The 18,363-nt window shown below is 36.2% G+C and overlaps 1 protein-coding gene across 1 annotated transcript in view; it reads left to right on the top strand.

Moving 5' to 3' along the window:
- Nucleotides 1-973: 973 nt before the first annotated feature.
- LOC140142754 (cilia- and flagella-associated protein 410-like) overlaps nt 974-18,363 on the top strand; it is a 143,240-nt gene continuing 125,850 nt past the window's right edge. The window contains exon 1 of the mRNA XM_072164745.1: nt 974-1,208. Within this exon, the coding sequence (XP_072020846.1) occupies nt 1,129-1,208 (80 nt within the window). The 5' untranslated portion in view covers nt 974-1,128. The remainder of the gene's footprint in view (nt 1,209-18,363) is intronic.

Here is an 18,363-nt window from a genome sequence, read left to right as displayed (position 1 = left end):
GAGAAAGAAAGACGAGGAAAGAAAGACTTGAAGGAAAGAAAGACTCAACGGAAAGAAAGACTTGAGGGAAACAAAGACTTGAAGAAAGATTTGAAGAAAGAAAGAAAGACTTGAAGAAAGGAAGAAAAAGAAAGAAAAAGAAAGAAAGAAAGAAAAAAGAAAGAAAGAAAGAAAGAAAGAAAGAAAGAAAGAAAGACTGAGTAGGCCTATTGGATTAAAATGATTAGGACTACAGAATGATTTTTGGAGATTTTCAAATATTTTTGTTATTTTTCTTCTTTGTTCTCTTACTCTGTTTCTAAAATTGTTGTAATGAAAAGACATGTTTAGAAGTTCTTGATTATTGCAAACACTCTCTTCAAAGATAGACATTTGGGGGAATTTGGGGAAATAACAACAAATATTAGGAGCCTCCCCCGTTTTTATGATGTGTTGACAAAGCCTTTGCAATTTTACTCAGAAATGTATGGCAAAAAAAATAACATAAGAACAAATAAAAAGGGCCTCCCTCACCGATTTTCGAAAAAGTCCGGACGATATATATGTTATTATTATTTTTATTATTATTATTTATTTTAACTTGGCCTAATACTGAGACTAGTAATCTGGTCTGGTTTCTGCTCAAACTATAACTATAACTAGCGAGATATAATCCCGTATCACGCCACAGAGGCCGCTGTTTAGATTCTATTTAAGATACCTGTAGGATGCAGTTTAATCCAATCAAGGGTTTCTATTTTTACAAAAAGGTTTGTATGTTTTCATTTTCTGTATTTGTTTTCCATTTACGTCAGAGTAAAAACTGCTTAGAGCAAAAATAAATAATAATTAGACAATGATTTACTTTATAAGTTTTGACAAATTGAAGATTTATTGATATTTAAAAAAAAAATTAAATGTAATTTTGAGAAATATTTGCATGGCTAGAACGTTCTTCTAGAAACACAAAAATGTGAAGGGAAAAAAATGTACACAAAATAATCGGCCGATGCCATTCCGCTGTGTGTACAGTAACGAAGCAACCGGATTTCAGGTACGGATCGTATACCTTTACTGCGCCAGGTTTTACTGGATATTTCCTAAACCTTTACGGAACTCGTGGAAGTTTTATAGTAGCTGGTATCCAAGATGGTGAAGCTTACGGAAGGATTGGTTCTTGCAAAGGCAAGGTCCTCAGACTTGGAAAATGTTAGGAAACTCAACTGCTGGTAAGTTGTAAATTTTGTGTGTGATTTCATGATATTGGCATTACACATGCATGCATGCATACAATCAAGAAGTATTGCACTGAATTCCAATCAATGATGTACGTTGGTCGTTGGGCTATTGGCATACAGGTATGGCATGACAGGAGCTAAACTCCTGGAGGCTATGATTCTGTGTACATAATGTAAACACTAAACAGTAAGACGGCATGCACGGTATAATGTGATGATGGCTATTTCATCATTCATGATTTATCTAGCCAGGGTTGAGCCCTGGGCTGTGTTGTGTAGTTGTCCATGTTCAACTTCAACTCATGAACTTAGTTTCATCAGCACATTACAGTCATATCATACTGACATTTGTTTTAACGGAACACTACTCTCATGATTCTCCACTAAGTTGGACAATAAGGAGTGATAGGCCCTACTGTACATTCATGTACTGACTACTGATGTACTATACTAGCACAAATCACAGGCTCATGGCTGCACAAATTCACTTACAAATTTCTTTTTTTATCTTTAACAAAGCCAAGAGGCTCTGTCATTTATTGCATCAAGTCATCTTTTTTCTCATTTCTTTATAAGAACATACACACATACTTACAAATTTCAGGTCCCACATTATATGTATCATTTCTCAGCACTACATTTTAAACATCAGTTATTCCATTTGTTGAAAAGTTCCTGCTTACAAATGAGATATCTTGAAAAGAAATACGACCCTATGAAGTGTACGGCACTACCAAAAAAAGCCAAAATTTTGATGTTCCCACAGATGGGTCAGAGTAGCCGCCTCCGCAGCCAGTTTAATTTCGCTTTCTCCACACAAACAGACGCAGCGAGCATAACCAAACTGGCAGTGGTGAAGACCATGTGACCTTAGTCACATGGTCATTAGTTCGGGAGGGTGTTCACTTTGACAGACGTGAGAAATGAGTACAATAGACCTTCATTTTTGAGGAGCTTGATTGCACCAGAGCTCCTACAGCTCTCCTTAACAACATTCCAGGAGTATGATTTACTGAGCTCCTCACTACTTGAATCCCTAGATCAGGGTTATAGCTAGGCAAATTTTAGTGCCAGGTAAAATTTATATGAAATGGTAAAAAAGAAATTTTGATAAGAATTGCTAAATTTTATACTGATTGTACACTGATTTTGAAACATCTGAGACTGGAGTGCCGGGTATTTGGGCTCAAAATTAACTTGTGTGCCGGGTGGAAATTAAGAGTGCTGGGTAGGGCTGCCCGCCACCACCCAGCGTAGCTACAACCCTGCCCTAGATGTTTTTAAAATACAGATCTATTAAAAGATTGAGCTCCTTGTTGAGCACCTTAAACTCAGGAGAGTGATTTGAACTCCAGCAATTTAAAAAAATGAATGCCTGGTCACTATAAAGTGGAATACAACAACCCCAACTGAGAGAATACAATGCACGATGATGCACAACCATCATTCATGTAGCTGTAAAGTGTAAGGGGTAAACGCAGAAACACACTGCATAATATTTAAACTCAAAACTTAAGACCTTGTTCAAAATTATATGCGCTGGACGTGCAGTAGGCCATGCAAATATTTGAAGGATTTTATGAATTTACAAAGTTGATCATGTACAAATTATGTAATTTGCACCATATTATTATTTTAAACATGAATAGTCTCTGGAGTTTTAATTTAAATTAGGATACCGTACTAGTGCACCTGCAGCTGTAATGGCCCTGTAGCTATTAGGGCACCAGGTGCATGTCTGCATGATAAAGATAGCAGGGAACCCCATCCCCGGGACCCCATCCAGCAAAATTTAGCTGTTCTCCCTACTTGTCAAACACTTGTCACTTTTTTTAAAAACCTAGGTGTCAGTGTTAGAAGTATTATGTTGACTATATTCTACACCGAGCTGCAGACCCGGTCTGCAGATCAAAAATATGTACATTGGTTTCACCTTGAATTGCACAATTCCATAAAGTTGTAAAACATACATTGTACAATGTACAAATACTAGGTCTCAGGAAATTATATTGACCAAGTTCTGTCAGAAGTTCTGTACACATCAGTTCCAAAACATGCTCTTCTTCTACATCTCAGCATTTATTGTTGTCCACAGAAAAGTAAGATATGTGATAATCCCTATCATAAGCCTTAATACCCACTGTCAACATTTCTAAGATGTTCCATTTTGGTCTTTATTTGCTTAACAATAGTCATAAAACTGCAAATCTGTGTCTTTTGAAGGTCCCTTTTCTCCTTTGGGCCATTGGCTAAATAAGATTTTTAAATCATTTGTGCAATGTTTTGATCCACTTGAGTCTCTGTATGTAAACAAACTGTACACGGTGTTGTTGATTACTGGGGATGACAAAGGATAGTGAAAGTATTCAGTGAGTTGAGTAAGAGCTTGTCACACCATTGTGCAAACACAAATTCCCTGATTTCTAGTGTCATCTACTTCAATGTACATAAGTCCACCCCATGTTGTTGTCTCCTTTCCCGTTTTCCTAAAAATACAATTTTCTTTAAATTTCAGCTTTAGCAAATCCAAATAGCATATATTTGATGATCATTGATGACAGTGGATATTAGTTGTGGTAGGCCTAAACCACCAGAAATTGAAAAACATTCCTGGTTTAAGGTTCATGTTTTCTTGGTAAAATAATCCCCAAGTGTTTTTTTTCCAAACTCAATATTTTCTGTTTGTTTATCCTTTTGGAAAAACATGAACCACTGAAACTGATTGGATAGTATTACAAAGAGGGCTTACATTTGGCAAAATCTAAAGTAAATTTTAGATGTGCTAGTGCTACCAGAGGGGAAGGGGAAATGCCCTCAATCAGAACTCTGGCCCCCCAGATGGCCCTTGCAGTAAAAACCAAAATTACGAAAATGTCTACTTTTTGCTGCAATTTTGCCCAAAATGTGCCGCCACTGAATTTAGGCAATTATCACCCCAGAAGCCAAATTGGAGAATTTTTCAATGCAAGTGGAAAATATTTGTATCTCGTGAACCAAATTTTCCTTAAAACACAGGAATATAAAGAATTCAGGCTTTGAGTTTAAAAAAAAACCCAAGGAGTGTGATAAGTAGCACTCCTCAAACTTGTGAGGAGTGCTATTTTGTGAATGAGGAGTGTGATTACACTTGACTTAAATGTTGTAAGGACGGAGTGCGAAGGAGTGTGATCGCACTCGCACTCCTCAAGCCTGAGAATTCATACCGGTATGAAATTATGAAAAGAAGCGTTTTTTTTTTCAATTGCATAAATATGTATCATTATGTGCACCCATAACAGTGCACCAGCGTGCAGTCTGCACAAATTTTCAATTAGAGCACACTTAGATACATACACCTGTCATTCATTTTGTGCTATTTTTTACTAGGCCTACACATGTATCTTGTAATTATGGTACCGTACACTAGCCCTACTATAGGGCCTTTGAAAGACTATATCCGAGAACCGCTAAAACCCACTAACCGCTCCACCCGAAAAAAGGGGAATAGCAGTCACAGGGTTTAGCAGTTCTCTGGATCATGGAAGAAATAGATGAGAAGGAACCACAACGACTTCGATCGGCCAAGTTTTAATCCGCTTATCTATTGACGCATGAAAAGAAAAGCTATCAATGGTACTTACTTTCATGTATGATCCATTTACCGCGATCGATGCTTGGCAAAATCATTACTGGAAAAAATTCATAATAAACCCATCCACGAACAAACAAACGCTACCCAGAAGTAAGATTATGGAATTTCACTGATGCTCTGAACATGTATAGTAGCTTTGTTTTGGGATCTACAGTCAAACTGTTTTCTTGATCGTGTTGTGTAGAAAATGTCCTATAAAACATCGAAAAGGTAATCAAAATCGGCCGCTTTTTTTTGCTGAGTTTCATCTTTAGCAAATAAGGTAAGATTTTGGTGACTTTTTCGATGAAAAATAGATGTAAAATGTTCTTAAATAATGCACAATGTTCGGTTGAGTCCGTACATAAAACCTGTTTAATTTAATAGTTTATATGTGTATAATCGTAACTAGCTAACTCGTTTCAGTGCCAAAGACTGCCAACTCTGAGAAAAAAAGTCATCAAAGTTCGGAAAAATTGGGCGAAATGGAAGAAAAGATGTAGGCCATCAATGACCGATGATCACGCCACCAAAGAAAATCCTATAGGGTGCTTGCACGGAAGGTCATTAGTTCAAATCATCCTTCACACACGCTCCAGAAGACATGCAAATACATGGAATACAATACCAATCACCTATTTAACGCTGGGTATTGATCAAAGTAAATCCTCATGAATAACAATGTCAATTAAATGTCGGTAAAGGGAGTGGACAAAGTGAATGCGTTCGTTGTGGTTCCTTCTTATCTCTTTCTTCCATGTCTGGATATAGCCAGGTTTCATGATAGGCCCTATAGTGTTTTGGATCACCACAGTCAAAAGGCCCTACTAGTAGGGCTACCGTACACAAAGCTTGTTTGGAATCATTTAGCATGTTTAGAGATGAAGCAGAGATGTTGACCATATCTGAGGTCACCATCACCATGCCTCCTCCATAGGCACCTGTTGGCTGACCATGCAATATGGATGCCTCCATGCTGCGATTCTAACCCTTTCATGGGGATTCTGGAATGTGATCACAAGACTTCCATTGACTTCTTCAATTATTTCTTGTATCACTAGATCTGTAATATTTTACCATAGACTGTGATTTTACACAGTGGCGGCCCAGTCAGAACTCTTGCCCCTGTTCCCCAAATTTCCACTTTTTGCGGCAATATTGTGCAAAATTTGTTGATTTTGCCCCCCCAAAAAAAAAAATTCACTTTGCCCCCCAAAAAAAAAAATTCCTGGTGCTGCAATCTGATTTTACCATAGATCCTTCTGCTTACACATATACTGATGCCAGCCAGGATTTGATGTGTTCGTGAATGAGTAATATTGCAGCATCATGAAATTTGGATTCTAGAATAACACAATCTAGAGTGTTTTACATGTATACATTTGTATATAAAATGGTTCACAAATTAAAAATTTACCCCTAATCAAAAAGTTGTTCAATGATAAAATTTGTAGATAATCTTTTGCAAACTTTTAGTTTTATAACAATATTGAACAGTTTGCATTTTTATATTTCAGTGTTAAAATTTTTTGTACACAAAAAGCACCAAATGTTCAGCTTGTTTTTCATCCACACACCTTTCTCTGTAAGAGCTACGCATTTGCAACCTGATATCATGACAATCAAAACATAAGCATGGGCAAGGTATGCCTCTCAAAATGTGTTCACATTATCAGCAGGGAAAAACAACATTCCCTCAATAGTTCTAGGTCTGGGGTCATGAAAATATTTTGACATATTTTTTCACAAAGCAAAACAAAATCAATTGAGTTGCTATCATTTCTCTTGGGATTTCAATCATTTTGTGTCAGTTCAGAGGAAGTTCAGTTCTCCCTGCAGCTGGAAGGCAGCTACCTGCATTGAACAATTTGCACAGAAATTGATGATACTGGATGCATAAATTGATGAGAGTGCATACTATTTGCAAGAATGACATGCCGGTCTTTGAATTTGCCATTTAATTGCACACAGCTAAAGCATACAATTTTTGGTTCAATTGTTTTGCCATTTTACCCAAATGGGGCAGATATATTTTTTACTACAGGGCAGGGTTCGATTTACTTTGAAACATTTGCGTAGCAATTTTTAGTGAAAAACTTTATTTAGGCGATGTTCTTATAATATTAGCATATGTTTACATTGTAAAAAATTGCTATACAAGCTGAAATTTGTGTAGCAGATTGTCCAAAATGGGGAGCATTTTGCTCCACAACACCAGTTAAATCAAAGCGTGCTACAGGGTGTATCAAAATAAAGTATACAGTTTGAAAATTGCCACTCGATTAAAGAGCATTTTGACGAATGTTCTCATTTTTAATCTAGTGACATTTTTCAAACTGTGTACTTTATTTTGATACACCCTGTATGTACGATCAAAGAGGCAGCCAGGAATTTTAGGTTCTTCCTGCAGGGATCATCTAGGGGTGCAAGAGATCTGACCGGGGGTGGGGGGATTTCCTCACCCCTTTGGTAGTGCTGCTACTGCTAAAATTTACTTCATCCCCATTCATTGCTTCACTCAAAATATTGTGATGCTGCCTCTCTTTGAGCTTGAAGATTGCCTATATGCATGATTTACATTGAAATGAAGTTAATGTACGATTAAAGACCATACTAAACGCTATCAAAGATTTAGAACTTGCCAATTGGCACTGCTGATGTTATTGCTATAGCCTGGCCATCCAGTCACCACAATGTGTAATCGCTTGTTTTCTCAGCTTTTCATATCCATCCATTCATCATGCTCAAGTTAAACCCCAATATTCCCAACCACACAAATTCCATCACATGCACGGATAAGTATGAAAAATTGAGAATGTGCATTTTGCCAAGTATTGCATTCATGGGTAAAATTATATAAATTTGTTGGGTGGATGTATAAATAGTAATATTGGCCCCAAAATGGATTCAATAAGTGTTGAAGCTCTAATTTACCAAACAAGAAAAGTTTGTGTGTGTAAAATGCAATTGCAATTAGTTATGAAAAATTTCACCCAATTTCTTTTAAAAATATGGTTGTAAGTGACACCATTATCAAGTCATCCTGTGAATTTTCACTACAGTTTGGGGACAACATGTCGGGGATCAAGATGAATATTGTATCCTTGCACCGTTGCATGTACAGATGATTTACCAAATACAAATACTGATCATATTTTATGGTCTGCAAGTATTGTATGGAATATTATTGAATTAGTTTTTTGTAATTGAAACCTGATAATGTGATTATTCAAGCAAGATATATGTAATTGTGTGCTTATTGTACTTTTGGCTAGGACTTCCAATTCTTATTGGTTTTTTAAACAAAAATCTATTATGTCTTTGGTAATTCTGAATATTAAATTCAATACTGATTGGAATGGAGTATATAAGGCTGAGTAAAGATTAAAACATGTTTCTCGTCCCCTCAAACTTCCTTTTTTTAAAAGCCACTTCAGATATATATTTTTATTTTTTAAAATTTAGTTATAACTTTTGGTGAAAAATGTCTACTATAAAAAGTTGAGATACTTTCTATAGCCTTTCTAATATAAAATAATCACTTCTGGAAGGTTCTGTGATCATAAGAAGGACTCACCTACATGTACCAAAACAATTAAAAAAAACACCTCCTTTTCTCAGGCATTTATATTCTATGCTTAAATGAGTAAATGCAGGGCCTAATAATGGGTATTTACAGGGCTATATTTTGACAAAAATTAAAAAGCTCTTTTTAAAAACCTCTTTTTCAACTTTTCAACTTCGTTGTTTACCAGTAAAGTTACACAAGCCACACATCTCTCATACCTAGAGATAAGGTGTGATGACATTTCAAAGTATAAACAACATCTCATAAAATGTCAACACAACAGCAATCAGGAAATTGGTGACCAGCTCAGGTACGGTACCGGTGAACTCAATACCTGTGATTTGAGAGACTACGGTTACTTGTCGGCAAAATAGAAGAAATGGCCAAAGCAATTAAGATGCTGTTTCTGTTGTTTTCTAAATATTATACAACCAATTAGAAGCATTCTTGTTGTGGAAACACATCATTTAATTTTTATGGCAGTTTTGGTACAAGTTATCTTGATTTACTATGTAATGCAATGTATAGAATAATAGAAGTCAATATTGATTATGGTCGACATACAACTCATTTTGCCTGATTGCTTATCACAGAATGTCTGCCATGTCCAGTACTGTATGGAATAATAAAAGGTAGGAGAAGAGCTGGTTGCGTGTCTTATTTTTAGAATTCTACACAAATTAATTCCACTTGAATACAGTGAAAGTGAACTTGTTAAATGTCAGCAAACAACAGGACTGATGAGCAGGTCAGTGAACCAACGCTGTATTATGATTTAATAGATAGTCCTGCCCATAATATAATTAATATAAAGCAACATAAATGTGAGTTTTATTTGGCAATTTTTTTATCTGTAAGCTTTTTTTTTTAACTGAATCTCTCTTTTAAGCTGCACTCGTGGTCATTGTAAATGAGAACTGAACTAAAATAAGATAATAGCAATTGATGAAAAACCAACGACAAGATCATATTACAGCGCATGTAAACTACTTGGAATTAACTTTTTGAAAAATTGCAGGAAATTGGTGTCTTTGATCAGAGTAGTCGGTACTGATAAGCAGTGGCAGCTTCAAAGATTAATATTACCGCTGCAGAAAACTGTGTACATGCTCAACATATGAGTAGTTTTCTTTGTGAAAATGTTGATATTTTAAAATGGAGCGGAGGGGGGCACAAGAGTTGGGGCAAGGAAACAATGTACAAGGAGGCGTTTGTACATACTATCTGTATTCAGATATCATGGGGTGGGGATTCAGAGGGGGCTACATGTAGTATGAGGACAAAAAATGCCTTATGTTTGCTGCATTTTTGGTGAAAAAGGTCAAATTTCCCTTCCAATTGCAATTTTTGTCTCACTTTTAAAATTATTGACTTACAACATTGTACATTTTATGCATAAGTTGATCAAAGTTACCAATCAGAATTCATTAAATGGATAACAGCAATGCAAGCAAAAAGACAAAAATGGTTAAATGTTATACCTCAATAAATTGACTGAAATGTGGTAGCCTAATGACAAAAATAGGTAGAAACCAAATCGCGAGTAAACAACAAATTGAATGGGCAGACTAAAAACTCAATGCAAACCTAGTTTATTTCTCCGACAAACTCTTTTTCCATCATCAAATTCTCACACACAAAAACTTCAGCCTGGAGCACAGGGGAATGGAAGCTTCATGCCTACACTGCAAGCCCATGGTATAAATTTAATAGGGAAATGCAATGCAGCCATTATTAGAATCCATTATAGAGATTGTACAACGAAAACAAAGAGTGACATTCTAATGGGTGTGTTACTGGCAAGACATGTTTTAACTCCATGAGAACTACCTGCCGATTGGCCAAAAAGAAGTTTTCATTGTCAATTGGCCCAATCAGCAACATTGTTAGAATAATTTCACTACACAAAAAAATTGGTGTGAATTATTTGCAAAACTCCATTCTGATTGGTGATTAAAGTGAAGATATCATGTAATTGACCAATCAGAGGCAATGTTAGATCGGCAGGTAGTCCTCAGTGGGTTAACATGCAAGGTGGCTGTCATTGCTCTTTTTGTATGTTATTCATCACAGACTTACAGTGAGGTATGCGAATTGAGGGAAGGGTGGGAGGGACTGAAGGGATGTTACTGGATATGAATTTACCTGTAGCAGTAGCACAAGTATATCTAGTGTCTAGCTATAGTAAAACAAGCACAAAGTTTTCCAGTTAGCAGGAGGATTTGTTTTATGATTTCAGACTAAAGATAGTGATACATGGAAATTTAAGGAGCCCAAAGTGACCATATATGGTGCAAAGTTGCAAACCATTTTGTTATTAAATAATACAACCTCTAATCAGTCTCCTACCCTTGCAGATTATGGATGCAGCCGATTAAATCCAAAATAAGACTTTCCAACAGCATCCCATGTTCAGACGAGTGAAAACTATGACACAGGGAGTTTTAAGATCAAAAGTTAAGTCCATTTATGGAGGCCATAGACAGAGATGGAAAAGTGTTATTCAGGAAGTTCCTTCCTGTGATTGTTTTTGGCATTTAGAGGGAACTTTGCTTTCCAAAATGAAGAAGAAATAGTGGGACATTTTTCAGGCCAGCCATAGGAAAAGTTTGTTTGCCAAAAAAATACATTGCTCCCGGACATTGCTATGTTGTTGGTCCCTTGAACCAGAGGACTGATGAGCATGATGAGTGAGCTGCAGATAATTGAAGGAGATGTATCAATATGGTGGCATTTGACCAATTACACTGCCAAGTTTTATCCCCACATACAGATGTGCTCTGAAACATTTAACTCTGCATATATTGAGATTATGCTTATATTGTGTGAAAGAGTTCAGGCTTGAAGGTTGGTAGGAAATAAATATCCATCTTGATGAAGACATTGATAGATTATCACATGTGTTTTTATTCTTGATAACCTAGACCATGACTTCCTGTTTATAAATGATTGTTTCACAGCTATTAGAATATTTTGCATTCATTTAAACATATCTTGCAATGTGATCATGCAGCTAAAGCCAAGAATTTTAAATTTTGTACCCAGATCCACAGTTGTGACATATGTTTTTGGATAACTGAACTTCTTTCTGTTGAAGAGATGTAAACATATGTCACAGTTGTGACATATGTTTGTGCTTTGTGGATAACTGCACTTCTGTTGAAGAGATCTCTTCCAAGTGTGGAAATTGAAGTACGGTTTTGAAACTCAAGAATTACACCTTCCACATCACCAGGGTATCTCAAATCTCTTCCAAGTATTATTTTGAAACATAGTGCACTACAAGAACTACCAAGGCATCCATGCTATTCAGTTACCGCCATGCTATCGTACTATCACAACGTACACCATTAGAGCTAGCCCAACGTACACCATTAGATGTAGCCCCTGATAGAAAAGGTCATCATGAGGGACTGAATTAAGAGTACATCGACATGATGAGAGGGAAAATTGATTGCCCGATATTGATTACTGGCAACTCCAATGAGTTGGCCGTGTAGTATAGCTATATAGCTGCATAGATGCTAACCGGCATACTATAGGTTATATTGGACATAGTATAAGGAGTGAACACAGACATGGAAAATATTCAATATTTGACTGTACTTGGTTGGAAAGCTAGTAGTACATTGTAGCTTGAAGGTTGATGATTGACCTACAGGGGTGTCTGTACTGTGTGTTATTTTGGGATGTTTACTAATCAGTAGATAGGTTTGTTAAAATTAGGTTAATTGGGGAGATGCGCATGCGGGTTATTATTGAGTAATGATTGGAAAGGAATATGAATGTTTGTGGGTTAGAAGTATGTTGACATCAGTGGTGATACATTGTAATTAAATGGGATATATTTTGCATCAGTTTTAAACTCTTGATGTGTCACTGGGAATAAAAAACAGAAAGTTTCCAAAATCAGTTGCATTTTATCTTTTAAAAGATTGACAATTTACTCTCAAATAGTGCAAAACAAAAATTCTGAACCACAATGTTGGTACTGGGTATCTTTATTAATTAACATCATAAGGTAAAATACATTTTACATCCATCAGAGAGGAATACCTTCAGCCTTGTGAGTATGGGTACCATGTGACATGCATGTAGTTCATTTCGCATCTATTCCTTTTCAACTGATCTTTAAAGTTTTAAAAAAGTTGAAAACATATCCAGGTCAGTTCACTTACCTCCAGCATTTGTATGGGTATTGGATACCCTGTGGCACTAAAATTATTTTGTTTGATATAGATATACATATTTATTTTTACCTGTCTTTTAAGTTGAGAGAACTAGTCCAGGTCAGTCCCCCTTTCCTTTATTCTGGCCGGCTCTGCTTAATCTGACATAATCACATCTTTGTCCATCATAAGCAGATTAATTTCACTATAAGTGCTCGGTTATAGCCTTAATCTAATGAAGCCTCAAGTCCGTGTATAATAATTGAATGGAATGTGTGTCTTAGAGGAAAGGTTTTAACTTGTCCACTCTGCAAGACTATATTACAATAAAAGTTGACAAAAGCCGAAAATTAAAATAGATATTTAAAAAGCCACTGAATCAATACTAGGCATGTTTGTACTCATTTGAATACATTTTTATGAAGATTTCAAATATGGTCCTACCAGTATGGAAAATGGAAAATGTTTGGACAATTCCAAATTTTCTTTTTTAGATGTGAAGTACTAGTCTCTGGGTGGCTAGTAGAGGAGGTTAAAACAATGCCTCAGTTGAATTGTGGTTGTTGTGACATGTCTTGAATGGCACTAATTTGCAGGTGGACTTGCCAGATTTATTGGAGTTTAATTTAACTATGCTGTTAAATATAGTACTAATCACTCAATTTGAAATGTTTTGTAATCAAATATACTTCATTGTATCTGAACACACTGAATACTAATGGTTTTGAGTTGAGAGTGTCTTTGACCTCATCAGACACAGAATTGAAGACCTACTTATTTATAAAAAAAAAGACTGCCAGTGACAATGCAGTAAAACAGTGGACTATATACCTAAACCTGTAGACCCCAAACTGAAAAGAAGAAAGAGAGAGAGAGAGAGAGAGAGAGAGAGAGAGAGAGAAAGGAAAGAATAAAAGTCAAATTGCATTCCTCCAAATGCAAAGAAATAGTGAAAATACACTTTTTGACTGCTGCTTTCCAAATCATTGATATGAAGCAGACTTCCACTGATGAAGATGGTTTTGTTAGCTATCTGGATTGCCTGAAACAAGGAAACAAGATTCCTTTTTTAGGTGCAGTATGCGTGCACCACCAAACAATTGCAGTCTCACCTCATTCACAAAAATATTCACTGGAAGCTTCAAGTATGCCAATTTATAAAAAGGAATCTTGCTTCTTAGTTTGGTAAAATTTCAAATAAAATTGATAATGCACTTGGTAAATTGACCTTCACCGCAAATAATTATTTTACCATTACTTCACTCAGTTTTTGCAATTCAAGTTGACCTCAATCAGAGTCGTCCTAGCAGCAACTCATCAAACATCTTAGCTACCCATCTTTACATGTCCAAACAAATGCATACAAGACCTACATTACAATACAAACACGGCTGACTTCGCCTTGCTTTTCAAAATATAAACATGCCCATCTCTAATTCCGGTACCTGCCAGTTTGCCAGACAGTAAGAACATCACGCACAGAGGATATACGACAATCGCAAATGACCGGAGTAGAAACGACTCCCCTTGGAGAGATGAAGAGTAAACTAAACATACTCAACGCGTTCTGATTACCACTGATCCCTGACGTGGGTTCATATGACAACAAACCAGATTCATGGCCAGCCATCTACAAAACAACACTTTAATCATGTTTGCATCGCTGTATAATATCAGACTTGGTGGAAAGCACATTACGTAGACCTCAACAATCCATTCTAAATTGCGATAGATTAGCCCACTTATACTTTTAAATGGATAATTATACAAAATAACAAAGTAGTTAAATGATACCCAGAAATCAAAGTGCCACCTTCTTGACAGGCAGTTATCATATAGGTTATTGAACTTTGTAACAAGGTGGAGTCATATCAACATGGGAAGAGTGAGAAGAGCAACTGTCCTTTTTATGCATGAAAAATGAAGTGATATTGAAGAGGATGGTGAGGATGAAGGTATCACAACATCATCTTATAGTGGGTGGTATACTCTTTTTAAGTGGACATTTTTCACTGCTTTAATTTTCATGCTTTCCATGCTATTCCACGCTTGTGCGAAATCAAAACATGTGAAAATATAGTGTTAAGTCTGTGTAAAAAACTTGGAATTAGCGGCTCTAAAAACAAGCAAAAATGTTTAAAATTGATGTAGTGCAAGAAATATATACAGCTATTTAAGTGAAAATTGCCACTCTATAGTAATTATGTTCAGGTCAACACTTCTGAGTGCTATCTACTGTAGACAGTTCATTGGATAAACAGGGATGGTATTTTTGAAATGGAGAGGAGTAGATAAGCAGTGTTTAGAGGAGGATGGTATGATACGTTCACCTTTGGTGGTTAAAGGTTGGAAATGCTAGCTACTATAGACAGCATTGGATGAATCCAAGATAACAAACATGTACTGTATAGTGGGACATTTTCATAAGGTTTTATTTTTGCACTCTCAATTTGAGAAGGTCCGCAAATTTAAAAGCCTGCAAAAACATGTTTAACCCATTGGCTCCAAAAGCCTGCAAAAGTTTGTTCAACCCATTGGCTTCAATGTGTAGGCCTAGCTTTTAGGCCTAGCTTTTTCAAACTGAATAAAGAAAAAAAAATTCGATTAGAGCTCCAACTGCGAAAATAACACCTTGCAAATATATGTATTACAAGTATAGGGAAGGACTGGGCAATTGCGAAAATAACATTCACAAAAATGTGTCTCTCACTGCAAGTTGTGGAAATAACTGTACGCAAAAATTAGCACGTATACAGTAATACATATCACAAAATTCAACAACTTCTTAACCAACTTATTAGCGCAAGTTGCACTAGTGTACAATACCAGTGTTCACCATCCTTGGAATCTGAAGCTCCATAATAATGTTGAACATCATTATTTATGTTTGAAATATTGAAGCATACAAGCACACTATATTACCCTGGCTCCAGACTCAAGTTCGTACAATCAAATTGCATCCATAAAAATTTGAATGGTTCACAATTTAATTACATTTTATTCATAAATCGCAGATAATCAAATCCAAAGTAATCATAAATAATAATTTTATTTGCTTTTTTTTTCGTCTCATAAATCAGTGCCATATCATAATAATCAATTCCATCTCATTTCTCATAAAATTGCTCCAATATTGCAAAACAACTTATTTCCATGAGTATAATATTTTGTTAAGTTCAGTTTTCTTATTTGTGAAAGAAGATTGATGTAAAAAAAACACTGAGAATAAAATATTTTGTTGTACCGGTTGGTGGGCAATTAAAACCTTGAGTTGGTCTTATTAACTTGATTCGCATCAGGTTAATTGTGTGAGGTTGTTGCACTGATGAAATTAGATATGATCACAAAACAGATACATGTTTTCCTATCATATGCTGGTCTGTACTCAGTGTGATTTGATCTCATCAATTGGTTTAGAATTTATTTTTAGTCAGAAGAGTTCAAATGTAGTTTTTCCTTGAAAAGTAGCATGTTGTCTTACATTCTACACATGTATGTTGAAATAGTAGTTTTCCTATTAAGGGCGCATCATTAGATTTCCAGGGGGGGCATGGGAGTTTTTGAAAAAAAAACTTTGCCCACTAGTGAGAAAAAAAAAAAAAACTTTGCCCACTAGTGAAAAAAAAAAAAAAAATTTGCCTCACTGACGAGTAAAAAAAAAAAATTTCCCCACCCAACTTTGTATAAAATGTACATTAAAATTGAAAAAATAATAACTTCCTTCAAGTAAAAAAAAAAAATTTGGTGCTCTTGGAGGCAAAAAAAAAAAAAAATTCCGCCGCTTTGGGCAAGTAAAAACAAATTCTGCCTGACCCAAACTCCCATGCCCCCCCCCTGAGAATCTAATGGTGCGTCCCTAAAGGTAGCATTTAATAAACATATAGCCAGATTTTCATCGCAAGTTCTGCGTAAAGGCACTGACATCACTGGCCGTTTTTCCTGTGTACAGGAAGAGTCAAACCCTGTGCACGTTAAGTGCCAGATCTGTTTGAAGAGAAGGGGCCATCCCCGGTTCTGATATCTGCAATAAATCCTAGATCCCAGGATGGTGCACAGGTAAACTGTGCATCCATGTGCATAGCACGTATATATATGAAGGAACCCAATGTCAAAATTATTGTGACCCATTCTGTTTAAGTCTGCTAATCCCATTTTGAGCAGTCAATCCATGGAAGCATTGGTAATTTGGTATAGAAATACCTACATTAATTTCCACATGCCAGTTCAGTAATGTATGTTGACTGTGTGGCCAAATTATAACTGAAATTGGGGAGGGGGATGACATTTTTGACTGTGTGGTCAAATTATAACTGAAATTGGGGAAGGGGATGACATTTTACGATATTCATCTGTCACTTTACATGGCATAATTTGGTTCCACCCAAACTAATTTTATACATACATCTACGAGTTAAAAAGCCAACAGCAATATGAAAATGATACATAAGAGGATAAACCCTGGATTCAATAAGGTCAACTCCATGGAACCATACTCTTCCACTTCATTAATTACCTGTCGCCAAATATGAACAAGTCTGTTACTAATTTGACTGACAAATGTATCAAAATATAGGATACGGGAACAACATGGCACCAGTGACGACATCAATCGATTGTATTCCAAAGGCAGGGCACGTTCCGAAACTGTAAACATGTAAAGTGAAGTGTTAATAAGTTGCAAGTCTTTATGTTAACAATTTATTCCACATCATTAAATGTTGACACATTAAAAATATTTGTATGTCTTCTACGGCATTACAATGGTTCACCGAATCACAGAACCTCAGAAAATGTCTCCCAAATTTTGATTTTCTTTAAACTACGCATTTGATTGTTGACATGAAATTAGTGAAAATATTGACTCGACTCCATATGATGTGTGTGTACAAATGTATAGTCTGCAAAAATATTATATAATTTGTAAGCAAATGTTCAGATGATGTGAGCATATAATATCCTGTGCATGATTAGAATCTTGACTTACATTCTACTCATGTTTACCGACCTAGAGTACCATGTAACTGAAAAATCATGTTTGGTCCATACAGATTTGCATATCTACGTTGTTGGATGTATCGGGAGTTGTGTGGAACAATCAGGAACATTGATAATTAGGGTTATTGAGATTACTCTTATGTTCATCACTGTAATATCCAACTGTCAAGTGATGTCCCTGCTCCAGGTACATGGGGATGCCCGGGACCTGTGCTGGGCTGTATTTTCAAAACCTTAAACTCCCCGGCTCACTCTTGGCCAAGTCCCCAAACTGACTAGGCAATATTTGTGTGTAAATCCCCAGCCAAGTCCCGACCCCCTTACCAGCACGGCAATTGCTGTAAACCCCAGCCTTTTGGCTCAAGGCCCCACCCAAATTCCCGGCTCTTTGGACTTGGTCAACTCCCTGAACAAGGCCCGACACATACTAGCACTTGCGGGGACATAATTTGTGTCAGCTCCCTGTCCAAATGTTGTCAACTGCCCGGCCATCCCTGGGTACCCAAGGACCCGGTTCCAATTGACAGGTCCAATTGTATCAACAAAATGTGTATTACAATTTCATCAGGTACATATGTATGTGCAAATGTTGTAATCATATTTTTTTGATGTTTTTGTTTCTTTTCATGTCTGTTCTTCCTTTCTGGATAATTTATTTCTACCAAACAGGTAAGTTTATATATCTAGTCACAATTCACAGTAGGCTTTCTGAGCTGATTGGTTATTGCTGTAGCCAATCAGGAATAGCAATGTTAACTCATAATGATAATAGCATCATATTGTTTCTTTGACATTGATATCCTT

Source organism: Amphiura filiformis, chromosome 20 (genome assembly GCF_039555335.1).
Source record: "Amphiura filiformis chromosome 20, Afil_fr2py, whole genome shotgun sequence".
Taxonomy (NCBI): domain Eukaryota; kingdom Metazoa; phylum Echinodermata; class Ophiuroidea; order Amphilepidida; family Amphiuridae; genus Amphiura; species Amphiura filiformis.
Note: the sequence above shows the minus strand (reverse complement) of the source record. Positions and strands in the feature narration are given on the sequence as shown.